The sequence below is a fragment of the Dendrobates tinctorius genome, unplaced genomic scaffold, assembly GCF_039654945.1.
Source record: "Dendrobates tinctorius isolate UK_male_01 unplaced genomic scaffold, ASM3965494v1 ptg000045l, whole genome shotgun sequence".
NCBI lineage: Eukaryota > Metazoa > Chordata > Amphibia > Anura > Dendrobatidae > Dendrobates > Dendrobates tinctorius.
In genome coordinates this window covers 2,628,579-2,653,130 of record NW_027361713.1, presented here as the reverse complement: position 1 = coordinate 2,653,130, position 24,552 = coordinate 2,628,579, and the positions used below count along the sequence as shown (strand labels likewise).

Sequence of the window (24,552 nt, the reverse complement as noted above, 5' to 3'; positions counted from 1 at the left end):
TGGGGGCAGATCCTCACCTATATCAGGCCGCCCTCCCTTAGGGGAGGTGCCTGATCGTTGTTGTATCTTCAGCCTTAGGCCCCCGTGCCTTGTCTGTGCACGGCTCCTGCTCTCATCCCTCTGTGCTTCCTTGCAGCCCTGCTTCATTCCTGCCAGCCTGTGCCTTCCCGTGCCTGTTCCTTGCAGTCCTGCTTTGTTCCTGCCAGCCTCTGCCTTCCTGTACCTGTTCCAGCAGTCCTGCTCCGTTCCTACCTGCCTGTGCCTTCCTGTACCTGTTCCAGCAGTCCTGCTCCGGACATACCTGCCTGTGCCTTCCCGTTCCTGTTCCAGCAGTCCTGCCCCGGTCCTGCCTGCCTGTGCCTTCCCGTGCCTGTTCCAGCAGTTCTGCTCCGGTCCTGCCAGCCTGTGCCTGCCTGTACCTGTTCCAGCAGTCCTGCTCCGGTCCTGCCAGCCTGTGCCTTCCTGTACCTGCTCCGGCAGTCCTACTCCACTCCGCCTGCCTGTGCCTGGTGTCTGCAGTCCGGTTCCGGTCCTGTTTACCTGCGTTTCAGCCTCCTGCCTATCTCACTCCAGTCCAGTCTGAGCAGCCCCTCTTGGTTCTTGTTTGATAAGCCAGGATGGGTAGCCTCTCTGACTGAGTCGCTGTTCAACCTCCACCAGGGTGCTCTGAGTGTTGGTCAGTATGCCATTCGGTTCCGCACGCTGTCCTCAGAATTAGGTTGGAATAATGCGGCACTGGTAGGAGCCTTTTGGCGTGGGTTATCGAGTAGGATAAAGGATGAATTGGCGGGTCGGGATACTCCCACCACTCTCGAGGACCTCATCTCCCTAGCTACTCGCATAGACCTCCGGGTTCAGGAGCGCGCACGGGAATCAGCTAGGGATAGGAGACCCACCAGGCCAGTCCCATCCGCGAATCGGTCCTTTAGTCCACGACCAGCAGGGTCCGCTCATGCCCCTCCTCCCGAGCCCATGCACGTTGACCGCATCAGGTTGGCTGAGTCATGTCAGAGAGAGAGACGGGCGCAAGGTCTGTGTCTCTATTGTGGAGGAGCATCGCATTTCATCCGTTCTTGTCCAGAGAGACCGGGAAACTCTTCCACCTAAGCCAGGTAAGAGAGGCCTCCCTAGGTGTTAATGATTCCTCTCAAGCCCTCACGATCTCTGTTCTTTTGCTTTCAGGGGAGAGGCGTGGGTCCGAGGTGGCTTACGTGGATTTGGGCTCGGCAGGTAACGTCATCCGGCGTGAAGAGGTTGACAAATACCGGATTCCCGTGGTTACCCTGAAGAACCCCCAATTTATTGCTTCCGTTGACGGCATACCCTTACTGGAACCCATCACCATGGTAACCGAGGAGGTTGTGCTGCAAGTTGGCGCTCTCCACCGGGAGAGAGAGGCTTTCTACGTGCTACTCGCGTTGTCTCACGCCATCCTTCTTGGCCTCCCAAGGCTCTGGACTCATCAGCCTGTCCTCGACTGGTGCCGGGGCTGTGTTATCTCAGAAAACCGCCTCTGGTCGCCTGCGTCCTTGTGGATTCTTCTCCAAAGCCTTCTCCTCATCCGAGTGCAATTACTCGATTGGCGACCGTGAACTCTTGGCCATCAAGTTGGCATTGGAGGAGTGGCGTCATCTTCTGGAAGGAGCTGTCCATCCGTTTGTTATCTACTCGGACCACAAGAACCAGCCTACCTTCAGTCCACCCAGAGACTCAACCCTCGGCAGGCCAGGTGGTCCTTGATCTTCGCTCGCTTCGATTTTGAGCTCCACTTTCGCCCTGGACACAGAAACACCAAGGCCGATGCCTTATCCAGAGTCTTCCAACCGTCCGAGGTAGGGGAGGAACCGTCTCACATCATCGAACTCATGAAGATTATCACCGTGGCACTGCTGAGTTTGCTTTCTCCACCTCCTGGCAAGACCCTCGTGCCTGACAGTGCCAAAAGAAGAGTTCTACCTTGGGGGCATTCCTCCAAATTGGCAGGCCATGCTGGAATTCAGAAGACTCTTGCCCTCATATATCGGCACTATTGGTGGCCAGCTCTCCGCCAGGATGTGTCAGACTTCGTTGACTCCTGTCCCTCCTGCACTAGGAATAAAATAAGTCATGTCAGACTAACTTAATTTCCTTCTATGACGGTATCACTGATTGGGTGGATCAAGGAAATGCTGTAGATATAGTATATCTTGACTTCAGCAAAGCATTTGACAAAGTCTCTCATACAATCCTTATTGAAAAAATGACTAAGTATGGAATGGACAAGGCAACTGTTAGGTGGATTCATAACTGGCTTAGTGATCGGACCCAAAGAGTGGTCGTAAATGGCTGCACATCCAGTTGGAAGAATGTCTCAAGTGGGGTACCACAGGGCTCTGTCCTGGGCCCTGTATTGTTCAACATCTTTATCAACGATTTAGATGAAGGAATTGAGGGTAAACTGATTAAATTTGCTGATGACACAAAGCTAGGAGGGATAGCTAATACTAGAGAAGAGAGAGAGAGGATTCAAAAAGATTTAAATAAACTGGAGAAGTGGGCAGCAACTAACAGAATGGTTTTTAACAGGGAGAAATGCAAAGTACTACATCTGGGCAATAAAAATGAAAAAAGCATATATAGAATGGGAGGAATAGGGCTAAGTGACAGCACATGTGAAAAAGACTTGGGTATACTAATAGATCACAGACTGAATATGAGTCAACAGTGTGATGCAGCAGCAAAAAAGGCAAATGCAATTCTAGGATGTATTAACAGAAGCATACAGTCTAGATCACGTGAAGTCATTATTTCCCTCTACTCCTCTTTGGTCAGACCTCATCTGGAATATTGTGTCCAGTTTTGGGCACCACATTTTAAAAAAGACATCAACAAACTGGAGCAAGTTCAGAAAAGAGCGACCAGAATGGTGACCGGTCTGCAAACCCTGTCTTATGAGGAAAGGTTGCAGGATTTGGGAATGTTTAGTTTGCAAAAGAGAAGACTGAGAGGAGACTTAATAGCTGTCTACAAATATCTAAAGGGCTGTCACATTGTAGAAGGATCAACTTTATTCTCATTTGCACAAGGAAAGACTAGAAGCAATGGGATGAAACTGAATGGGAAGAGACACAGATTAGATATTAGAAAAAACTTTTTGACAGTTAGAGTGATCAATGAGTGGAACAGGCTGCCACGAGAAGTGGTGAGTTCTCCTTCAATGGAAGTCTTCAAACAGAGGCTGGACAGACATCTGACTGGGATGATTTAGCGAATCCTGCTTTGAGCAGGGGGTTGGACCAGATGGCCCAGGAGGTCCCTTCCAACTCTACGATTCTATGATTCTATGAAATACCTCATCGGTCTCTGTTTGGTCTGCTGCTCCCTCTGCCGGCTCCTACGTTGCCCTGGGAGAATATTGCCATGGACTTTATCACCGATTTGCACCGCTCTTCCGGTTGTACGGTGATTCTAGTAGTGGTGGACCGCTTTTCCAAAATGGCACACTTTATTCCTCTGAATGGTCTCCCCTCTGCCCCCGGATTAGCCAAGATCTTCATCCATCAGATTTTTAGGCTTCACGGGCTACCGCAACGTATCATATCTGACCGTGGAGTCCAGTTTACTTCCAAGTTTTGGAGAGCCCTTTGCAAACTCCTGGATATATCCCTAGATTTCTCATCCGCCTACCACCCGCAGACCAACGGACAAGTTGAGCGAACTAACCAGACGTTGACGGGATACCTTTGCCACTTCTCCAATGCCCACCAGGACGACTGGGTTGACCTGCTTCCCTGGGCGGAATTCGCCTACAATAATCATGCCGGCGAATCCTCTACCAAGTCGCCGTTATTTGTGGTGTTTGGCAGACATCGCAACATACCTCTTCCTGTAGCTCTGGCCTCTGAGGTACCTGCCGCCAACTCTTTGTCCCAAGAATTTTCTGGGATCTGGTCCGAGACCACCACGGCACTCAAGAGGGCTAGTGAGCGGATGAGAAATCATGCGGACAAGAGGAGGTTAGATCCTCTGCTGTTTCACATCGGGGATAAAGTCTGGCTCTCGTCCAGGTATATCCGGTTAAAGTTACCCTCTTACAAGCTGGGTCCTCGCGACATCGGTCCTTTTGAGATCCTGGAACGTGTCAATGAAGTCGCCTACAAGCTGAGGTTGCCTGCTTCGCTCCGCATCCCGAACACCTTCCACGTCTCTCTCCTGAAACCTGTGGTACTCAATCAGTTCCATCCCTCACTCTGTCCTGCTCCTCGACCAGTGGGTTCCGACAACGCCTTCCAGGTACGAGATATTCTCGCCATGAAAAGGGTCAGAGGGAGAACCTTTTTCCTGATTGACTGGAAGGGTTTTGGTCCTGAGGAAAGATCCTGGGAGCCTCGGGAGAACATCAATGCTCCCCGCATTCTCAGGAGATTTTTTGCCAATCGCAGTAGAGGGCGGCTTAAGGGGGAGGGTACTGTCACGGCCCCCACCTCGCGCCCTGTCACGGCCCCCGTCGCACGCGCTCCTACGTACCTGCCTGCATCACAGCCTTCCTTCCTCCAGCGCCGGCGGCGGCATCCTCATCTGACTGGTCCACGGCCTGTGACGACTCTGCGACTCCTGCGCATGCGCCATAGGCCGCGGCCGGCTCTCCCCGCCTGATCTTCTACTCCGGCGGTGCCCTGACCCGGTAGCACTGCCGGACCAATGGGGGCAGATCCTCACCTATATCAGGCCGTCCTCCCTTATGGGAGGCGCCTGATCGCTGTTGTATCTTCAGCCTTAGGCCCCCATGCCTTGCCTGTGCACAGCTCCTGCTCTCACTCCTCTGTGCTTCCTTGCAGCCCTGCTTCGTTCCTGCCAGCCTGTGCCTTCCCGTGCCTGTTCATTGCAGTCCTGCTTCGTTCCTGCCAGCCTCTGCCTTCCTGTACCTGTTCCAGCAGTCCTGCTCCGGTCCTACCTGCCTGTGCCTTCCTGTACCTGTTCCAGCAGTCCTGCTCCGGCCCTACCTGCCTGTGCCTTCCCGTTCCTTTTCCAGCAGTCCTGCCCCGGTCCTGCCTGCCTGTGCCTTCCCGTGCCTGTTCCAGCAGTCCTGCTCCTGTCCTGCCAGGCTGTGCCTGCCTGTACCTGTTCCAGCAGTCCTGCTCAGGTCCTGCCAGCTTGTGCCTTCCAGTACCTGCTCCGGCAGTCCTACTCCACTCCGCCTGCCTGTGCCTGGTTTCTGCAGTCTGGTTCCAGTCCTGTTTACCCGCGTTTCAGCCTCCTGTCTATCTCACTCCAGTCCAGTCCGAGCCACCCCTCTTGGTTCCGGCTACCGTGGTATTCGAACCCCTGGGCTTGCGCCTAACGCTCCCTGTATAGGGGGCGGTTCCACCAGGTTGCTCGTCCGGGGTGCCTCGGTGCCACGGTCCAGAGGGTCCACTCCGGGAAAACCCCTAGTCAAGCGCCTCGCTAACACCTTGTCAGGTGGACCAGTGAATTTATGTCTTATTCGTTTTTCACATACAGCTTGATGTCATCCATGTAGAGATACAAGTTCAAGAGAGGAAGCACCATCAGCCACCTCGATGGCGCTTCCACTCTTGAACTTGTATCCATAGCCAGACTCTAATTATATGGCTGAGGTGGTTCAAGCCTATGCAGAACAGTAATGAGGACAATGTATCACCTTGGTATATGCCGGATTTTGATGGTCACTTGTGATAGTTGTCTTGAGTTGACTTCCAATGTTCTCCATAGCCCCATTGAGTTTCTAAGGAAGGTTCTTAACTTTCTGTTGACATTGTAGAGAGCCAACAGATCCATGCGTGTTGCATTGAGTAATAGGCTTTCCTTTAGTCAATCCAGGCTGTGCTGAGATTAGTCTGTCTGGATCTCGAGGATTGAGCGACTGCTCTATCTATTAGGAGCTTGTGTTGATCCCACTGCCTTTCTGAGCTGGATTCATGTACTGGTTCATTTGATTCTGTAGCTTGGTGGCATGGTGGCTCAGTGGTTAGCACTGCAGCCTTGCAGCGCTGGGGTCCTGGGTTAAAATCCCACCAAGGACAACATCTGTAAGGAGTTTGTATGTTCGCCCTGTCTTTACGTGGGTTCCTCTGGGTACTCTGGATTCCTCCCACATTCCAAAGACATACTGATAGGGTGTTTAGATTGTGAGCTCCATGGGGGACAGTGCCAATAATGTCTGTAAAGCGCTGTGGAATAAATGGTGCTATATAAATGAGTAAAATAAATAAATAAAATTATGCCTGACAGGAGTTTCCATGTTGTTGTAATGCAGGTTATTGGGCAGTGGTTGGATTGAACTGTTCCTTTATGAAGATCCTTCAAGATCAGCACTGTTCTTCCTTGTGTTAGCCAAGATGGGTGGTGGCCTGCTTCAAGCAGTTGGTTCATCTGCTTTGGCATGCGTTCATGTACTGTTATTTTCTTTATCCAGTAGGTGTGGATCATGTCTTGGCCAGGTGCTGTCCAGCTCTTCATGTTCTTGACCTGTCTGCTTCTGTAAGGGCGGTTGCTGTGTTTCATTCTTGCACATTGCACTGGTGTTGTGAATTTTTTTCTCCTTCTCCCATTTCTTCCTCCAGTATTGTTCAGTCTCTATTGGTGGAGTTGCTACCTTTCTGTAGTTGAGAGTACACCTTGGATGGTTCTCAGCTCTTGCAGTGAGCCCTTATTTAGCAGCCTATAGGGTTGCTTCAGTTGGGGTCAGGCCATGTACTTGTCCAGCTTGGTCTTATTATTGATCTTTACATCGTTCTGTATTTCTGTTAGTTGGCTGACTTCCCTACGTGTCACCTTGATCTTTGTTTCCAGTCTTCTTTTCCAAGAGGGACACATACTTGTGGTTGTATACCCAAGCATTTGCTGAGGCAGTAGCATAGATAAGTTTATTAGTTTGAGTTATGGTGGTAGGTACGGATCCAAGTACTCTATTGGCATCTTCTTTGCTGAGCCTTGTTCTTGTTGTTCTTCCAGGTTGATTTGCAGTGCAGTTAATCCATCAAGTTGTGATAATAACTTTCTCAGTCTGCTCTTATAGACCAAATGAGATCATCAGATCCCATTTATCATCAGATTGTCCCAGTCCCTCAACATCTTACACGGACCTTGTTAATCTGGGCAACGTCCAAGCCGGCATGACGTTCTTTGTTCGTGACACTCTCATGTTTATTGAGGTAGTGTTAGTCGTCTTGCACAAGGACCACTACTGGCATATATAATTTCCAACAGGGCAGAGCCAGGATTTAAACCCTAGTCTCCCATGTCATAGGCTGTGCACTTAACCATTACACTATACCAGCCATATATATCTGTATTTCAGCCACATTGAAACGTTTGCAGAAATGCTTTTCAGCAGCTAAAATGATTTACTTACTGTGCTACGTTTGAATTTTAGCTTGTGAATTTTACTGCTGAGCAAGCTAAAATCTACTTTGAGATTTTGAAACATAATAGGCCTGCTATTCATTTGAAAATGCCATTTAAGTTTATTTTTTTGTAAATGGTTTCAACAATTATGCTACATCTAAACATGCCTCCTAGAGATGCCTCTGAGAGTATGAAAGCTGTATGTCTTACCTTACAGCCTTCACATGCATGCACCCCATAATGGAAGCCTGAAGCTTTGTCTCCACAGATCTTGCAGTCCACATTATGCACAGTTTGTTGATGCAGCGGAGAACCAGAAAGTCGCTCATATGAAGAGGGAGCTCTAAGTGGAATTTCTGCAATATTAAGAAGGCACTTGATGTTAAATGATTTTTTTCATAAAATTACAAAGATGTGACCAAGGATGAGTGTAAGTGAATGAATATTTTTTTTCTCTAAAGACATATACATCTTATTTTACATGCATTATATGGCATATAGAGAACTATTTATTTTCTTTAAGATTTCTCAAGTTTCCTCATGTAACAATGTTGAATCGTTTTTTATTAATTGAAAGGGAACCTGCCAAATTCACTAATGCTATTAACCTGCAAATAGAGGGTTAATCTGCAGGTTAATAGCATTATGAACCCTGTACTAAAAGTGCAGCACTTGGTGAAAATGAACTTTATTCCTTCTGGGAGCTGCCGACTTTCAGTCATAGAGGTGTGCCGCTGCAGCTTCCGTCACTGGACTATACACTGGGTGCAGAATTATTAGGCAAATTAGTATTTTGATCACATCATCCATTTTATACATGTTGTCCTACTCCAAGCTGTATAGGCTTGAAAGCCAACTGCCACTTATGTAAATCAGGTGATTTGCATCTCTGTAATGAGGAGGGGTGTGGTCTAATGACATCAACACCCTATATAAGGTGTGCTTAATTATTAGGCAACTTCCTTTCCTTTGGCAAAATGGGTCCGAAGAAAGATTTGACGGACTTTGAAAAGTCAAAAATTGTGAGATGTCTTGCAGAGGGATGCAGCAGTCTTGAAATTGGCAAACTTTTGAAGCGTGATCACCGAACAATCAAGTGTTTCATGGCAAATATCCAACAGGGTCACAAGAAGCGTGTTGATAAATAACTGCCCATGAATTGAGGAAAATCAAGCGTGAAACTGCCAAGATGCCATTTGCCACCAGTTTTGCCATATTTCAGAGCTGCAACGTTACTGGAGTATCAAAAAGCTCAAGGTGTGCCATACTCAGGGACATAGCCAAGCTAAGGAAGGCTGAAAAACGACCACCTCTGAACCTCATAGAGAACCTGTGGTCCATCATAAAATGTGAGATCTACAGGGAGTGAAAACATTACACCTCTCCGAACAGTGTCTGGGAGGCTGAGGCAGATAAAGCAACTGACAGAATCTATGGATAGAAGGCTTTTGAGTGTCATCGTAAAGAAAGGTGGCTATATTGGTCACTGATTTTTTTATTTTGTTTTTGAATGTCAGAAATGTTTATTTCTAAATTTTGTGTTGCTCTATTGGTTTACATGGTGAAAAGAAACAAGTGAGATGGGGATATATTTGGTTTTTATTAAGTTGCCAAATAATTCTGCACTGTAATAGTTACCTGCACAAACAGATATCCTCCTAAGATCTAAAAAACCCCACTCCAACTTCCAAAAATATTAAGCTTTGATATCTATGAGTCTTTTGGGTTGATTGAGAACATAGCTGTTATTCAATAATAAAAAGAATCCTCTCAAATACAACTTGCCTAATAATTCTGCACATGGTGTACTGTGAGCAGTTGCACACCCCAACACTTTGAACAACAGCTGGCTCTACAGTGCATCAGTGCACAGGAGTCCATTCCTGAGATAATTTTATTCACTTTCCATATTTTTCATGTACACCGCCACCCTCCCAACTAAGTTACGCACACCAAAAGCCACAACATTTTTGCAACATTTCTTATAGTTTTATGCCAGAATTCTTGCAAAACAGAGGAAATGGAACTTACAATGTCAAATTTTGCCTCTACTGCAATTAATAAAATAATGCATAGCTATGTACTCCCTTCTATTCGTTTATACGTTTATTTATTTACTAGAAGCAATAGTCAGAAATTACACTTGGTCTCAAAAAATTGTGTGACTTTTGAAGATTTTACTACACTTTTAACTACGGTCCTGCAGATAAGTGTATAGTTGAACACAATATCATAGTTTAACATAAGAGCATCATTTGGTGTTTTTCTTACTAGATTCCATAGTTTTTTTTTCTCCTTTTATCTGTATGGTTTATCCCCATTTAACATGTGTTGCATGGACAATGCTACCAGGTGTGCATCTTGTGAGATGTATGTGTTAGCAGGTTGCAGGATGAAGTGACAGACAGGAGGGAGAGCAAGGGTTAACAAGATGTAACAGTTTAATAGAACAAGGTATTCACTCCTTGCAGGGAGGTTAATGGTTAAAGGAGGGATAATAGGGAAAGCAAATGTAAAGCAATAGCAGCCCAATGAAGGAACTTATCATGTCCAGTATGCTCCTCTGCAGCAGATGATCCCACAGGGGAGTTGTAGAACCGGCAGCGGCCGGGGGGATGTCCTCAGATGGGGTCCTTTAAACGATGGTCCATCTTCTGGCGGCAGCGGTCGGTCTCCGGTACCTTCCGCTGAGACCCTAGTCCATAAGCATGTGCAGCCGAAGTAAACAAGGCCGTGGTACTCCCAGAGTCAACCGTAAATGGCCGGGAAGCAAGTGGCAGGGAAGGCCGCAAGAGTCTATCCGGTACTCCTCGTCCTTCTCTCCTCTGCACATGCGCGGTACTCACAGTCACTGAGCGCATGGTACCCCTGTCCCTGGTAACTACTAAGTGCATGGCACTTCTCTCCATGGTGGTCCCGCTGGAGGCGATGGGTACCAACCAACACAGCCTGTCGCGGCACAGGTACACAGGTACACAGCCTGGCTCGGTACAGGTACCCATGGCCCGGACTTCATCTTTATATATGCATGCCTTGAACAGCTGTTTGAGGATGAATTTATCTGTACTCGATGTCAGCGAGTTACATGTATAGAAGCCCAGGTTATGGATCTAAATGTGCAGCTTGCAACATTCAGAAGCATTGCAAACCTGGAGAGGAGTTTAGAGCTCACTGAAGTTGCTCTAGCTGGGGTCAGTGATGTGGAGGTGGGGAAGAACAGGACTCAGAAGAACGTAGCTGGGTAGCAGTTCCCGTACAAGAAGGAGTAGGGTGAAAAGTGCCAGGGAGGATAAGTCTTGATTTTACACAACATGTAATGACCAGAGGTCCTAATAAGATCCAGTGGGTAACAAACTGAGGCTGAGACGGAAATACCAAAACTCCCTTTACTGGGATAGGAATTGAAATGAAATTCAAGATTATCTGAAACAGTCAGAGATTTCCCAACTATTTACACTCAATCAGCCAAGGCTGAAATCAATGTGCCAATCCCAAAATCTCCAAACTGACTATAACTTATCAAATACTAACAATATGAATATATATATATATATATATATATATACACTCACTGGCCACTTTATTAGGTACACCATGCTAGTAAGGGGTTGGACCCCCTTTTGCCTTCAGAACTGCCTCAATTCTTCGTGGCAGAGATTCAACAAGGTGCTGGAAGCATTCCTCAGAGATTTTGGACCATATTGACATGATGGCATCACACAGTTGGCGCAGATTTGTCGGCTGCACATCCCTGATGCGAATCTCCCGTTCCACCACATCCCAAAGATGCTCTATTGGATTGAGATCTGGTGACTGAGGAGGCCATTTGATTACAGTAAACTCATTGTCATGTTCAAGAAACCAATCTGAGATGATTCGAGCTTTATGACATGGCGCATTATCCTGCTGAAAGTAGCCATCAGATGTTGGGTACATTGTGGTCATAAAGGGATGGACATGGTCAGCAACAATACTCAGGTAGGCTGTGGCGTTGCAACGATGCTCAATTGGTACCAAGGGGCCCAAAGAGTGCCCAGAAAAAATTCCCCACACCATGACACCACCACCACCAGCCTGAACCGTTGATACAAGGCAGGATGGATCCATGCTTTCATGTTGTTTACGCCAAATTCTGACCCTACCATCCCAATGTCGCAGCAGAAATCGAGACTCATCAGACCAGGCAACGTTTTTCCAATCTTCTACTGTCCAATTTCGATGAGCTTGTGCAAATTGTAGCCTCAGTTTCCTGTTCTTAGCTGAGAGGAGTGGTACCCAGTGTGGTCTTCTGCTGCTGTAGCCCATCTGCCTCAAAGTTCGACGCACTGTGCGTTCAGAGATGCTCTTCTGCCTACCTTGGTTGTAACGGGTGGCAATTTGAGTCACTGTTGCCTTTCTATCAGCTCGAACCAGTCTGCCCATTCTCCTCTGACCTCTGGCATCAACATGGCATTTCCAGCCACAGAACTGCCGCTCACTGGATTTTTTTTCTTTTTCGGAACATTCTCTGTAAACCCTAGAGATGGTTGTGCGTGAAAATCCCAGTAGATCAGCAGTTTCTGAAATTCTCAGACCAGCCCTTCTGGCACCAACAATCATGCCACGTTCAAAGGCACTCAAATCACCTTTCTTCCCCATACTGATGCTCGGTTTGAACTGCAGGAGATTGTCTTGACCATGTCTACATGCCTAAATGCACTGAGTTGCCGCCATGTGATTGGCTGATTAGAAATTAAGTCTTAACACACAGTTGGACAGGTGTACCTAATAAAGTGGCCAGTGAGTGTATATATATATATATATATACATATATATATATATAACAACTGTTCCTAAACAGTTAAACTAGGGACACCTGGGTATCTATTACTATGGTCCCATTGACCTGAGAGGAGTCTTTACTCAGGTATATATCTTGCATTGGCTGCAGCCAGTTCCAGAATCTTCGGTGCCAAACAGTTAAAGCAAAACAAAGCTCTGTGTCTTGTCGGCCGTTGCCGAGCCTACACACCGGGGACTTACAGTTCTGAAACCTCCACATATGATCTGGGATAGCACTTCAATGGGGCTTGTGGGGATCCCTCTCTATATGGATGATACAGGATACCGTCTCTCCTCTAACAGTCACCAGCAGCTTCCTCTGGGAGCAAACCGCCTAAATCTGCACAGAAAGGACGTCCTCAGTCCCCCCTCAGCTCAGCAGAGCATGGATTTCACGGAGCTCCACAGTCACACAGCTCTCAGAAATGCTCTGTCCTTGTTTCACAGCAGTATCACTGGTTCACAAGCAGAAGGGGTTAACACACTCACAATAACGCTGGCAGCAAACAGTCTTTACAGAATCCAGACTTCTCATCTCTCATGAGCTGTCTCACGCTGCGTCTCACATGGCAATCCCTCAGCTTCTGGAAGTTTCATCTCATAGCGTTCGAGACAGCAGACACTAGGCCCCACCCCCCAGCACACACAGCTTCAAGGGCAGTACCTGCTCTTAGCATCAACAGACAAACCTCGTAGGGTCCTAGTGCTTTCCTGATGTTATCACATTTCATCCTCTTACATGCCACCCCACTAGAGGTTGGCGTCCCCGACATACCTTCCCACTCAAAATCATCCTGAGCATAACGCTGGGGCGGCATTCCCGCAGTAGATCGAGTAGTTCTCCTGAGACCTACTCCCACAGGCTCCGTCCCAGAGGGAGTGGGAGCCTCTTCCATGACATCATCCGGAGGAAATAATGAGGTTGCTTTCTCCTGAGGTGCGGCACCCTGTGACACAACTCCCAGGTCAAGTAACTGATTTAACTCTCCCTCCTCAGCAGGACATACCACATTCTCCCCGCGCTCTCCACATGGGGACAGATTGATCACAAGAGGCAAGCAAGCAAGTGCGGGAGAAAGCACACCATCAAATTCAAGATCACTAGGAGTACCCATCCCTTGTGATGCGGCCTCTGGCTCTGTGGGAATGGGAAATGAATTTTCAAAACAGCACCATTGTAGCATGTTACGGTGCAGATTACGGGTTGGCCCCCCTGTCCTCACCGGCTCAACCTCATAGACTGGAATCTCAGGGTTCACTTGATTTTTAATCAGGTACGGAGTTTCCTCCCACTGGTCACTCAGCTTCCCTGACCGTCTTTTGGCTCTCACCAATACTCTATCCCTCGGATAAAACAGCTCTGTTTGAATGGGTCGCGTGTCCCTATGGGCCACCTGACGAAGGTGATCACCCACCACAGGGTCGGACTGGCCCACTGGAGAACCGGAGGATTCGCCAGTGGGCCCAGGCATAGGCAGCTGCTGGCATAATGGCCAGCAGCTGCATAGGGCCCCCACTGCTCCAGGGGCCCCCAGCCAGTGAGCAGCTGCTATTGGGCCCCCCAGTGCCAGTGAAGCAGCAGCGGGTGACAGGAAGTAGAAGCCCATGGGCGTGGAAAGGGGTGAATATTAATTTCACTTTAACAGCGGGCTGTGTTTGACACAGTCTGCAAAGTGAACAGAAGTCACGTGTGTCAGCATTGTGCATACTGACTGCTCTCCCCTAGCAGTGACAGAAAAAGCCATGAGAACACAAGTGCACTCTGTTACTTACAGTGTGCCGCAGTCTGCAGCAGCCAAGCATATCAGCTGTTATCAGTGATAATGGGAGGAGCCACAAGCAGGACGTCCTCCCAGTGTGACATCACCATTACTCCCAGCTCTGGTGCTCAGAGCTTCTCAAGAGAGCAGTGTGGGTGTCACTGATAGCAGCTGACATGTTTGGCTGCTGCAGACTGTGGCACACTGTAAGTAACAGAGCACTCTTCCGTTCTCATGAATTTTTATGTCACTCACCACTCTTCCCTGCAGGAGAGTGGAGCAGCTCTTGATAAGGCTAACACTGATTGGCCACAGCGCAGCCAATCAGTGTTAGCTTTGTTTGTGTCCTCTTCTCCGTGGCCTTACAGCACAGCTCAGGCTGTCATCTATAATGCACAGTCCACTCCCCCACAGTGTAAGCAGCAAAGGAAGATAGAGGACTCCCTGCTACAGCTACAAAAGGTTGAACAAGGGCCCCCTTCCAGCCTAAAAGTAAGTGTTAATAGAGGGCCTTTAGTCTGGGGTGATAGAGGGGGAGGGGCTAAGTTACTTATGGATAAATGAGGGCCTCATTACTTCATCTCTCTTTCACTCCTGACTGACTGCACCCCCTCCCTCTATATCACCCCTGACTGCACCCCATCGCCCTGGAATCACTCGAACTGCACCCTCCCCGAATCACCCCTGACTGAGCCCTCTCCCACTATATGACCCCTGAGTGAACCCCTTCCCTTGTATCACCCCCTGACTGCACCCCCTCCCCTGTATCACCCCTGCTGAACCCCCCTCTCCACAGAATCACCCTGACTGAGCCCCTCGCCCCCTGTACCACCCCTGACTGCACCCCCTCCTCCTGTGTCACCTCTGACTGCGCCACCTCCCCCTGTATCACCCTGACTGTGTGGCACCCCAGGAGTCCGGTTGCCACAATGGCCTTGCCTCCCTCCAGGGGGGAGTGATGTCATGCCTAGAAGCAAAGAAGGAATCCCCTTATCAGGTAGTTCCAGCATATAATACAGTTCCTGCTCCAAGCCAGCAGGGGGAGCTGTAAACCCAACTTCAGAGGAGCAGCTCTCTCTGGTCAGGAGGAGGAAGTTAGTAGAGTTAGAGCCTGAACAAGGTTGAGAGAGGATGTTTGGAGAGGAGCTGGGGATAGGAGCTCCATCTGAGCTCACCCCAGGCTTGAGCGCCAGTGACCGGGTACCGGAACCCGAGGCTGTGTGGGTACTAAAGCCCTGGCAGCAGAATCCGGAGGGCAGAAGACCGCAGATCCTCTGTCCCCTACTGATACTCAATGACACAGCAGCACGTGTGAGCCGGAGATGCCAGACAGGAGCGACCCCTGAAGCAGGCTCCAGCTGCCTGTCATGCGAGTGGAGTTCTACCTAAGCATCCGACAGAAAGAGGGACTTGAATAGAGTATACAGCAGCAAGTGCCTCGGAGAATAGCGCTAGAAAGGAGGCCTCATAACCCACCTTATTAAGGAAATTCCCAAATTGCTTCCAGGCTGATCGGCTCCAGAACCATCTGTAACCTGAGCCCCAGACTGTACCTTCACTGCTCAGTAAAAGGTAAAGGAAACTGCACCCTGCTGTGTCTTCTGAATCATTCCTGCGTCACCTGCCCAGCACCACACTCACTACCAACAGCACCTTTAATACCCTAACTGCCCTGGGATACAGCTCTACCCGTGAAGAGCTTAACTATCTTTGCTGCCCCATCACCATCTCAGAGGATCTGCATTAAAGCGTCAGTCCCCTGACCAAATACCATGAGTGGCGTTATGAACACTTTATTACAAACTTTATTATCCCTTTCATCATCAACCCCCTTTTTATTGGACGCCCAGGGCCACGGACTGGGTCACTGACTGACTGTGTTCCCATCCCCTGCATCACCCCTGACTGAACCCCTCTCCCCCTTTATCACCCCTGACTAAAACTTTTCTTCCCCTACTACTAACAAAATGAGGCCCTTCATAAAATGTTATGGCTGTATAGGTGGCAGAGAGATTTCTGTAAAAAGTGTATGGGGGATGTGAGGGAAAGCTCTTTCGATATTACTCCCAATGTCATACATAAGTGATCTAGGACCCCCACCACTAGAAGAGGGGGTATTCACATAATATATTTGCTGCAGAAATCAAACAGCAAATTAACAGCAGAAATAGCCACATAGACATTGTGCATTGTGCAGATATTGTGCAGATATTGCTGCGTTTACTACTATGTAATGTCAAAGGAGGCATGAGGAAGACTGTGAGAAATGTGCATCGGGGCTGCAGGCTGGGACTTACTCTACTTACTCTACTATTGTCATGTGAGTTTTAATTAGGTTTGGTAACTCTTGATTCATTGCTCAATTTGCACATTATGCATTGGGGCACTTTTTCATAGGAATACTATATTCTCATTATGCACTATAGCACTTTCCATACAGGATCACTGCATTTTAAGCGCCATCTTACTCAAGTATGATACCTCTATAGGCCTATTGGTTTGCTTATGCATATTAATCCTTTTTCTAATTTTTTCTTATTTTTGCATGCTTTACATTCTTTCTTACTTATATGCATATGAGGTGTTTTACTTGCTATTTAGTGCTCTCTTCCTCCATCAAGATTGGTTAGCAGACCATAGTTTTTTCTTCCATGTGAGATTGAATATCACAGATGTACTCTTATTTATTTCTCTATTGTACTGCCATGGTAGCTTTACTCTGAATTAATATGGATGTTATATGTGAGTAATTAATAAACTTTATACGTCTGTTCAAAAAACTCTTTGACCTCTTCTGTGTTTTTACACCCAGTGAGGCCTTTTTGTGATATTGAAACTTGGAGTTTTTCCAATTTAATGTAATTGACACCTATCTAGGGAAATTTTTGTGCTTAAGTGTACTACCTTATGTTATGCCCTGATATTAGTGTGTTATATCTCACAATTGGTGGTCTTGCATTTATTTCTATATAGCTACATAGTGGGCCCCAAGAATTATTTTCTCTGGTGGGCCCAAGGTGCTCCAGTCCGACGCTGGCCCACCACCTGATGCACCACCCTCAATCGCCGCCGGTGCTCTTGTACAAATTCGGATGCAGTCCGAGGGGGACTGGAGGAGGGATTCTGCATGCTCAAATCCTCAATGTCTCTGCCGGGCCTCCCAAACATCAGCATATGTGGTTCACATGCGCTCACATGCCCCATTACCCTGAAGGTGATAAGACCTTATTCTCGACTGTTTGATACCATACAGCTGGTGCAGCTCCTTTATCAGCATTCCTTGGAAGCATGCCCCTTGATCCAAGTGTATTCTCTGCGGACACCCAAACACTTGGAGGAAATGTCGACACACGGCCTCAGCCGCCGACTTTGCCATTTGGTCTCTTGTCGGCACCACTACAGCATACTTGGTAAAGTGATCTGTCATTGCCAGGCAATAGGAGTACCCAGACGTAGAGTACCCTATCAAAACATAGTCAATCATGAGTAGCTCTAACGGAGCGGAAGTCTTAATAGACTGTGTGGGAGCCTGCTACTCAGGGCTTTTACTGAGCCCACAAACCAGACACTGCTGACACGCATCTGCCACCATCCCTCCCAACTCAGGGCAATAGAGGACTCGCTGTAACCACTGAAGTGTCTTTTCACTTCCAAAGTGGGCTCCCTTCTCATGCGTCTCACGAACGACCACTAAACCCATCCATCTAGGAATTACCAGTTGGTACCGCTGCTGTTGCTCGGATGGAAGGTACACCTTACGATACAAAAGGCCTTGCTCCACAAACAATTACATGTAGTCCCACTGTCGCAGTAGTTTCATTCCTTCAGTGGACAGCTGAGCTTTGTCCTCTGCATGGGGCCAGACCCCATTTTGTACCCAATGGCGCACAAGTGCAATGTCTGGGCACTCGTCCTGGTCTTTTTTGCCCAATTTGAGATCGTTTTACCCAGGACTCAAGGCATCCCTGATGCCACCCCACTTGAGTGTGCCACACTTCAGAAAATAGGTACCTGCCCCAAGGCCGGAGTTCCAGTGTCTTCAAGTTGGTCATCAACATTTTCCCCCGAGGACTCAAGGGGTACCCTTGACAATGCATCTGCATTTCCATTTTCTTGACCAGAGCGAAACTTAATGCGATAGTTAAGTTTGGCAAGGCAGGCGACCCATCGCTGCTCCAATGCTCCCAGTTTTGCATTCTCTAAGTGAACCAGTGAGTTGTTATCTGTCATTACTAGCCCCTCAGCTCCTGTTAGATACTCGGCAAAGCATTCTGTCATTGCCCACCCCAGAGCCAGTAATTCCAGCTGGAATGAGCTGTAGTTAGCCGGATTACTCTTGCGGTCTCTTAAAGACCTGCTGCCATAGGCAATCACTCGCTCCCGACCATCATACACTTGTGGTAGTACCGCCCCCAACCCATGAAGGCTACCATCTGTGTACAACTGAAAAGGGGTGTCAAACCAGGCATATGCCAACAACGGGGAACTCGTTAGGGCGGTTTTCACTTTATCAAATGCCTTTTTCTGCTGGGGTCCCCATTGAATGGGGCGGTTTCGAGGACCCAGTGCTTTCCCTCTTAAAAGTTCATTCAGGGGACCCACCACTTGTGAGAATTTAGGCACAAATTGCCAATAGTACCCCGATAAGCCTAAGAAGGCTCACACCTCTCGCAGGTCAGTGGGTGGTAGACACTCTTATACAGCTTTCACCTTACTGGCCGCAGTTAGCACCCTGTCCAGGGTCAGCCATATCCCAAGTACTCAATCTGGCTCTGGAACAGTTGACTTTTTATGGCTTTATTTTCAGGCCATAGCTACTGAGCCGCCGGAGTACAGCTTCTCAAGATGATCTTCAAATGAGGTCCCAAACACCACGATGTCAACTTGATATATCAGGACTGAGTCAAAATTCAGATCAGCTAAGCAATGTTCCATCAGACTTTTGAAGGTCTCCGGTGTGTTAGTGAGTCCGAATGGCATCCGGTTGAATTCAAAGAGGCCCATCGGTAAGGCAAACGCCGTTTTGGCTAGATCTTTTTCGGCCATTGGTACCTGCCAGTAACCACTTGCCAAATCCAACGTCAAGAAATACTTGGCCCGCCCCAATGCCGACAGGGATTCTTCAATACGAGGTAAAGGATATCCGTCCCATACCATGTAGGCATTCAATTTTCAATAGTCCACCCAAAATCGAAGGGTCCCATCCTTCTTTCGGACCAAGACTACGGGAGCCACCCAGGGCTCTGGCTCTCTCTGATCACTTGATTGTCAAGCATACTGGCCACCATGCCTTCACCTCTTGATAGAGCGCTGGAGGAATTTAACGATATTGTTCCCTAATAGGAGGAGTATCCCCGGTGGGAATCTCATGCTCAATCGTCCGGGCATATCCAAAGTTCTCTGTCATGGTTAGGACATGGTTAATGTCCTGTTCTCACAGGGTTAACGTTTGCCAGCCTCTCTTTGGATCTGGGAGGGGTATTTATACTCACTCCAGACTAGCATTCTCTGTCAGCTATACTGTTATTCTGGCTGTGTGTCTGACCAACCCCCCTGGTGTGCGTCTATTCTGCATTGCTTGTTTGATTCCCGTGTATGACCCGGCCTGTTCCCTCTCTCTGTCCTCCGTCTCTCATTTTGGTACTATTGTCTTCTCCGGTTCTGACCTCCTGGCTTGGCTATTGTTACTCCATTGCAGTTTGTCCCTATTGTACCATCCATTGCCCGTTCTGGTTTTCTGATCTATTGCTACGTCCTGACTATTCGCTCTGTCTAACCCTTTTGTACTGTCCTGCTATCTCGTGCTTTGACCCGGCTTGATCTGGTTTCTGTCTCTGTCTATGCCCCTTGGTAACATTGTCCTGTAGTTACCTTTCTAGGAGTTTCCCTGCAGCTCCTAGCTCTGTGGAGCTTAGGCCACGCCCCCAGCAGTCACGTGCTTCAGGTCCTGGAGCATGCATGGTCACCGCTGCTGCCCGCTCCACAGGTATCTTTGAGCACTGTTTTTGTACTCAGGACACGCGCACTGGCTCAGTGAGCTAGTGCAGTGCGGTGTTCTTGACATTATAGCTGACCATTTCAGTTTTTTTCTCTGAAGAAAAAAAAAAAGTGTGTTATCCTCATGGATCCCATACAAGCTTTGACTGATCAGGTCAAGCACCTGACTCAAATGTTCCATAAACTTAATGTGGAACAGCGCACAATGGCTCATACCCAGCAACAGTTGATCGATACTGTGCAGGGGGCTGTCACTGCAGGGGCTTCTAGTGCTGGGGATAGAGATGTGTCATTGGCATCCCCCAAATCTCTGATCAAATTGCCAGACCCTTTCTGGGTTAAAAGGGAGTTCAGGTCTTTCAGAGAAGGATACAAGCTTTTTTTTTCTCTGAGACCCCGTTCCTCCGGGGATGAGTTCCAGAGGGTGGGGGTCATCATTTCTCTACTTCGGGGGGCTCCACAGGCATGGGCTTTCTCTCTCTCTTCCTCTGCTCCTGAACGTATGTCTGTGAATTTGTTCTTTGAGGCTCTGGGGCACATTTGTGATGAGCCAGATAGAGTGCGTCTGGCAGGGGATATGTTGATGAGTGTGACACAGGGGAGGCACTTTGCTGAATGGTTCTGCTCAGAGTTTAGACGTTGGACCGCCGAAGTATCCTGGAACGACTCCGCCCTGAGGGGGTTGTTCCGCAGGGGTCTGTCTGACCGTCTGCAGGACGCTCTGGCATTACATCCTCCCCCTGATACCCTGGAGGATGCCATGATGCAGGCAGTCCGTATGGACCGGAGACTCTGTGCTAGAGGAATGATGTAACAAGAGTCTCCCTTGTGCCCCAAATTGTGTGACACTGCACCTGTATCTGAGCCCATGGAGGTTGGGTCAGTCTTGGTTAAAGAGAAAGAGAGAAGGCACCATAGAGACAACCTACTATGCTTTTACTGTGGAGCCTCTGGACATTGGAAAAGGAATTGCCCCTCCTGCCCTTCTTCAGAGAAACCATCAGAGAAATGACTAAGTCTGGGCAACAATCGAGGAGGTTGTCCAGACTCCCAGGTACATTTTTTCTCATGTACAAAGATGGTGCTCCAGGTTGAATTGGAACTTGCTGGCGGTCCTGTTATGACCACCGCCTTTGTTGACTGCGGTTCCTCCATTAATCTGATTGATGCCCAAGTTGAGACTTAATAAGATAGGGACAGTCAGGTTAAAATACCCTTTTAAAATTGTGGCTGTTGATTCATCCCCTCTTACCCAGGATGGGATTTGCTTTATGCCTGAAGTTTTTTCTATGAAAATGGGTTCCACTCATGTGGAGAAGTTAAGTTGTTTTATTATGAATAATTTGCCTGCAGGACTGGTATTGGGGATGCCCTGGTTGCAACCCCACAATCCTCTCATTGATTGGGTGAAGGGGGAGATCATCAGATGGGGATGTAATGATAATGGCCTGTTGTTATGAATAAGTCAACGGAGGAGGAAAAAACAAAAATGCAAGCTAAGTCCAGAAAACCGGAGAGGATTCCAGACCCCTGATCCTATTCACAACAACTAACAGTAGCCATGGAGCGTTCCTATGGTGGTCCCAGACGCCTCTTCACAGCCGGAGAACTAAATAAGCCTAAAGAAAGAAAGGGGAAATCTAAACTGCCCCAGAGCAGACCCCAAAGCAATAGACAGCCCCCAACAAGTATTGTCGGTGAAAACAGATGAAAACACAAACACAGACAGAAAGACAGGCAGAGCAAACGATGGGGCCCAACCAACTAGATAGGAAAGGACAGAAAAGATGCTGGCTGCAATCCACAAAAACCCTACCAAAAATGTCTCAACACGTCTGATAAGAAAAACGGCCCTAAAGTCACTAGACTTCAAAATCCCAATATCAGCACTCCGATACATTCCGAAGACAGCGCAAAAGAGATTTAACCGATCAGGGACAAAAATGGAAATTCAGCAGAGCCCCAGCCGGGGCTGGCAGAACACAAAACTAAGCAAATCAGACAAAATCTCATGGAACAATAACAGAGCAAAACTTAGCTTTAGAAGACAGGAACTGAACTGGAGGCCAGAGCTCAGAGCAGAGAAATCACCAGCAACCCTACAGGGCATCGGCTGCCTTATATCCACTCAGAGATTCCGGATGTCCAATCGCCATCCACCTGTTCAGGTGACAGGTTTCTTCCATCCAAATCAGTTTCACCACCTCCTTTCACCAGCAGAGGGAGTTCATCGGACATCAAAGGTGAACGAGAAAATGAGCTCCCAACAGTCTGTGTTGTAACCCTGTTCCTTTTGTCAATCCGATAAGATCTGTATCTGTGTTGTCTGTCGGTCTGGAGGGTATTCCGGAGTAACTGAGAGACTTTGAAGACGTATTTTCCGAAAGCGAGGCTGAGGCACTCCCACCACATAGACCATTTGATTGTGCTTTTGATTTAGTACCTGGAGCCAAATTACCCAAGGATCATTTGTTTAATTTGTCCGGGCCTGAGCGCCAAGCTATGAAAGAGTACATCAAAGAAAACTTTCGCAAGGGGCATATTGAGCCCTCGGTCTCACCCGTGGCAGCGGGGTTTTTCTTTGTAAAGAAAAAAGATGGTGGGTTGCCTCGACTTTCGGTAACTGACCAAAATAACTGTTAAGAACACGTACCCTCTCCCGTTGATTCCGGATCTATGCAACCAACTCACTGGGGCCAAATGGCTTTCTAAGCTCGATCTACGAGGGCTTATAACCTGATAAAGATCCGGGAGGGGGACGAATGGAAAACAGCGTTCCTGACAACTGAGGGGCTGTTTGAAAATCTGGTTATGCCCTTCGGCCTCACTAACGCTCCTCCTGTTTTTCAGAACTTCATTAATGTTGTTTTTTCTGACTTGATTGGGCGTTATGTAGTCATCTACTTTGATGACATCTTGATATACTCTGAGGACAGTCAGTCACACTTACACCATTTACGTACAGTTCTTATGAGACTCCGGGAGAACCATTTGTATGCTAAGCTGGAGAAATGCTCATTTTTTATGCAAGAACTATCTTTTCTGGGTGTAATTGTATCCGGGGAGGGATTCCGCATGGATTCAGGGAAGGTTCAGGCCATTACCGATTGGGTGCAGCCTCATGACCTGAAGGGGTTGCAGCGATTTCTGGGCTTCGCTAATTATTATAGGAAGTTCATTAAAGGGTTCTCGCAGGTGGTGAAACCCTTGACGGACCTCACTCTTAAAGGGGCAGATGTAAAAAATTGGTCCGTGGCCGCAAAAAATTCCTTTCTTACACTAAAGAAGTGTTTTGCCACAACCACTGTGTTGGTACAACCCGATTCGTCAAGACCTTTTATCGTCGAATCGACGCTTCGGAGGTGGGGCAGTATTGTCACAGGGCCCCTCTACCCTGACTAACCTCGAACCCTGTGCCTTTTTCTCTAAGAAGTTCTCTTCGGCAGAGAGAAACTGTGATGTCGGTAACAGGGAATTGTTAGCGGTTAAATTGGCCTTCAAAGAATGGAGGCATTTTTTGGAGGGGGACGCTCATCCCATTACGGTCATCACTGATCATAAAAACCTGGCCTATTACGAGTCTCCTAAGAGATTGACCCCCAGACAGGCTCGGTGGGCACTTTTTTTTTCTCGATTTCATTTTACCATAACGTTCCGACCAGGGTCTAAAAATGTAAAGGCAGATGCCTTATCCCAAAGTTTTGATTCTGTGTCCCCTCCAGAACCTCCTTCCTCCATTCTTCATCCGGGAGTGGTTGTAGCTGAAATCTCCTGAGTTACAGAGAGAGATTCTGGAAGCACAAGCACAAGCTCCCAGAAATAAACCCCCAGGTAAATTGTTTGTACCCAAACAATTCCGTCTCAGACGCCTTCAAGAATTTCATGATTCTGTGTTAAGTGTACACCCTGGTATTGCAGCTACCCGGCGGGTAGTAGCTAGGGGTTTTTGGTGGCCCTCTATGGGTACTGATATAAAAAGGTTTGTATATTCTTGTGGGGTGTGCGCGTGCTCTAAAAGCTCTCAGGTCTGGCCGGCCAGGGAATTGGTGCCTTTGCCAATTCCGGATAAACCATGGACACACCTGTCCATGGACTTTATCACTAATCTTCCATCTTCCAAGGGCAACTCACTGGTATAGGTAGTGGTTGATAGATTTTCTAAGCAAGCTCACTTTGTGCCATTACCTGCGTTACCATCTGCTGAAACCTTGGCCCGCTTTTTTATGCAGCACATTGTTCGATTGCATGGAGTGCCCGTGAACGTGGTGTCGGACAGGGGTGTGCAATTTGTAGCCAGGTTTTGGAGAGCGTTTTGTATGAAGTTGGGGGTCACGTTGTCATTCTCCGCTGCCTATCACCCGGAATCCAATGGACAGACTGAACGCATCAACCAGTCGTTGGAGCAGATTCTGAGATGCCTGGCCTCCTCCAGACAGGAAGACTGGTATGAGGTATTGCCCATGGCAGAATTTGCATTCAACTGTCGTATTAATCAGTCTACCGGAAAGTCTCCCTTTCAGGTCAATTATGGCTTCGTTCCGCAGTTTGGGGAATTTTCCCGTATGGATTCGGATTGCCCTGGTGCCGAGGGGATGGTACAACAGTTGAAAACCCTCTGGAGGGAGGT

The 24,552-nt window shown here is 48.0% G+C and overlaps 1 protein-coding gene across 1 annotated transcript in view; it reads right to left on the bottom strand.

The window, feature by feature from the left end:
• PPARD (peroxisome proliferator activated receptor delta) overlaps positions 1-24,552 on the bottom strand; it is a 254,860-nt gene that overhangs the window by 104,787 nt on the left and 125,521 nt on the right. Inside the window, exon 2 of the mRNA XM_073575595.1 lies at positions 7,558-7,703. Within this exon, the coding sequence (XP_073431696.1) occupies positions 7,558-7,703 (146 nt within the window). The remainder of the gene's footprint in view (positions 1-7,557; positions 7,704-24,552) is intronic.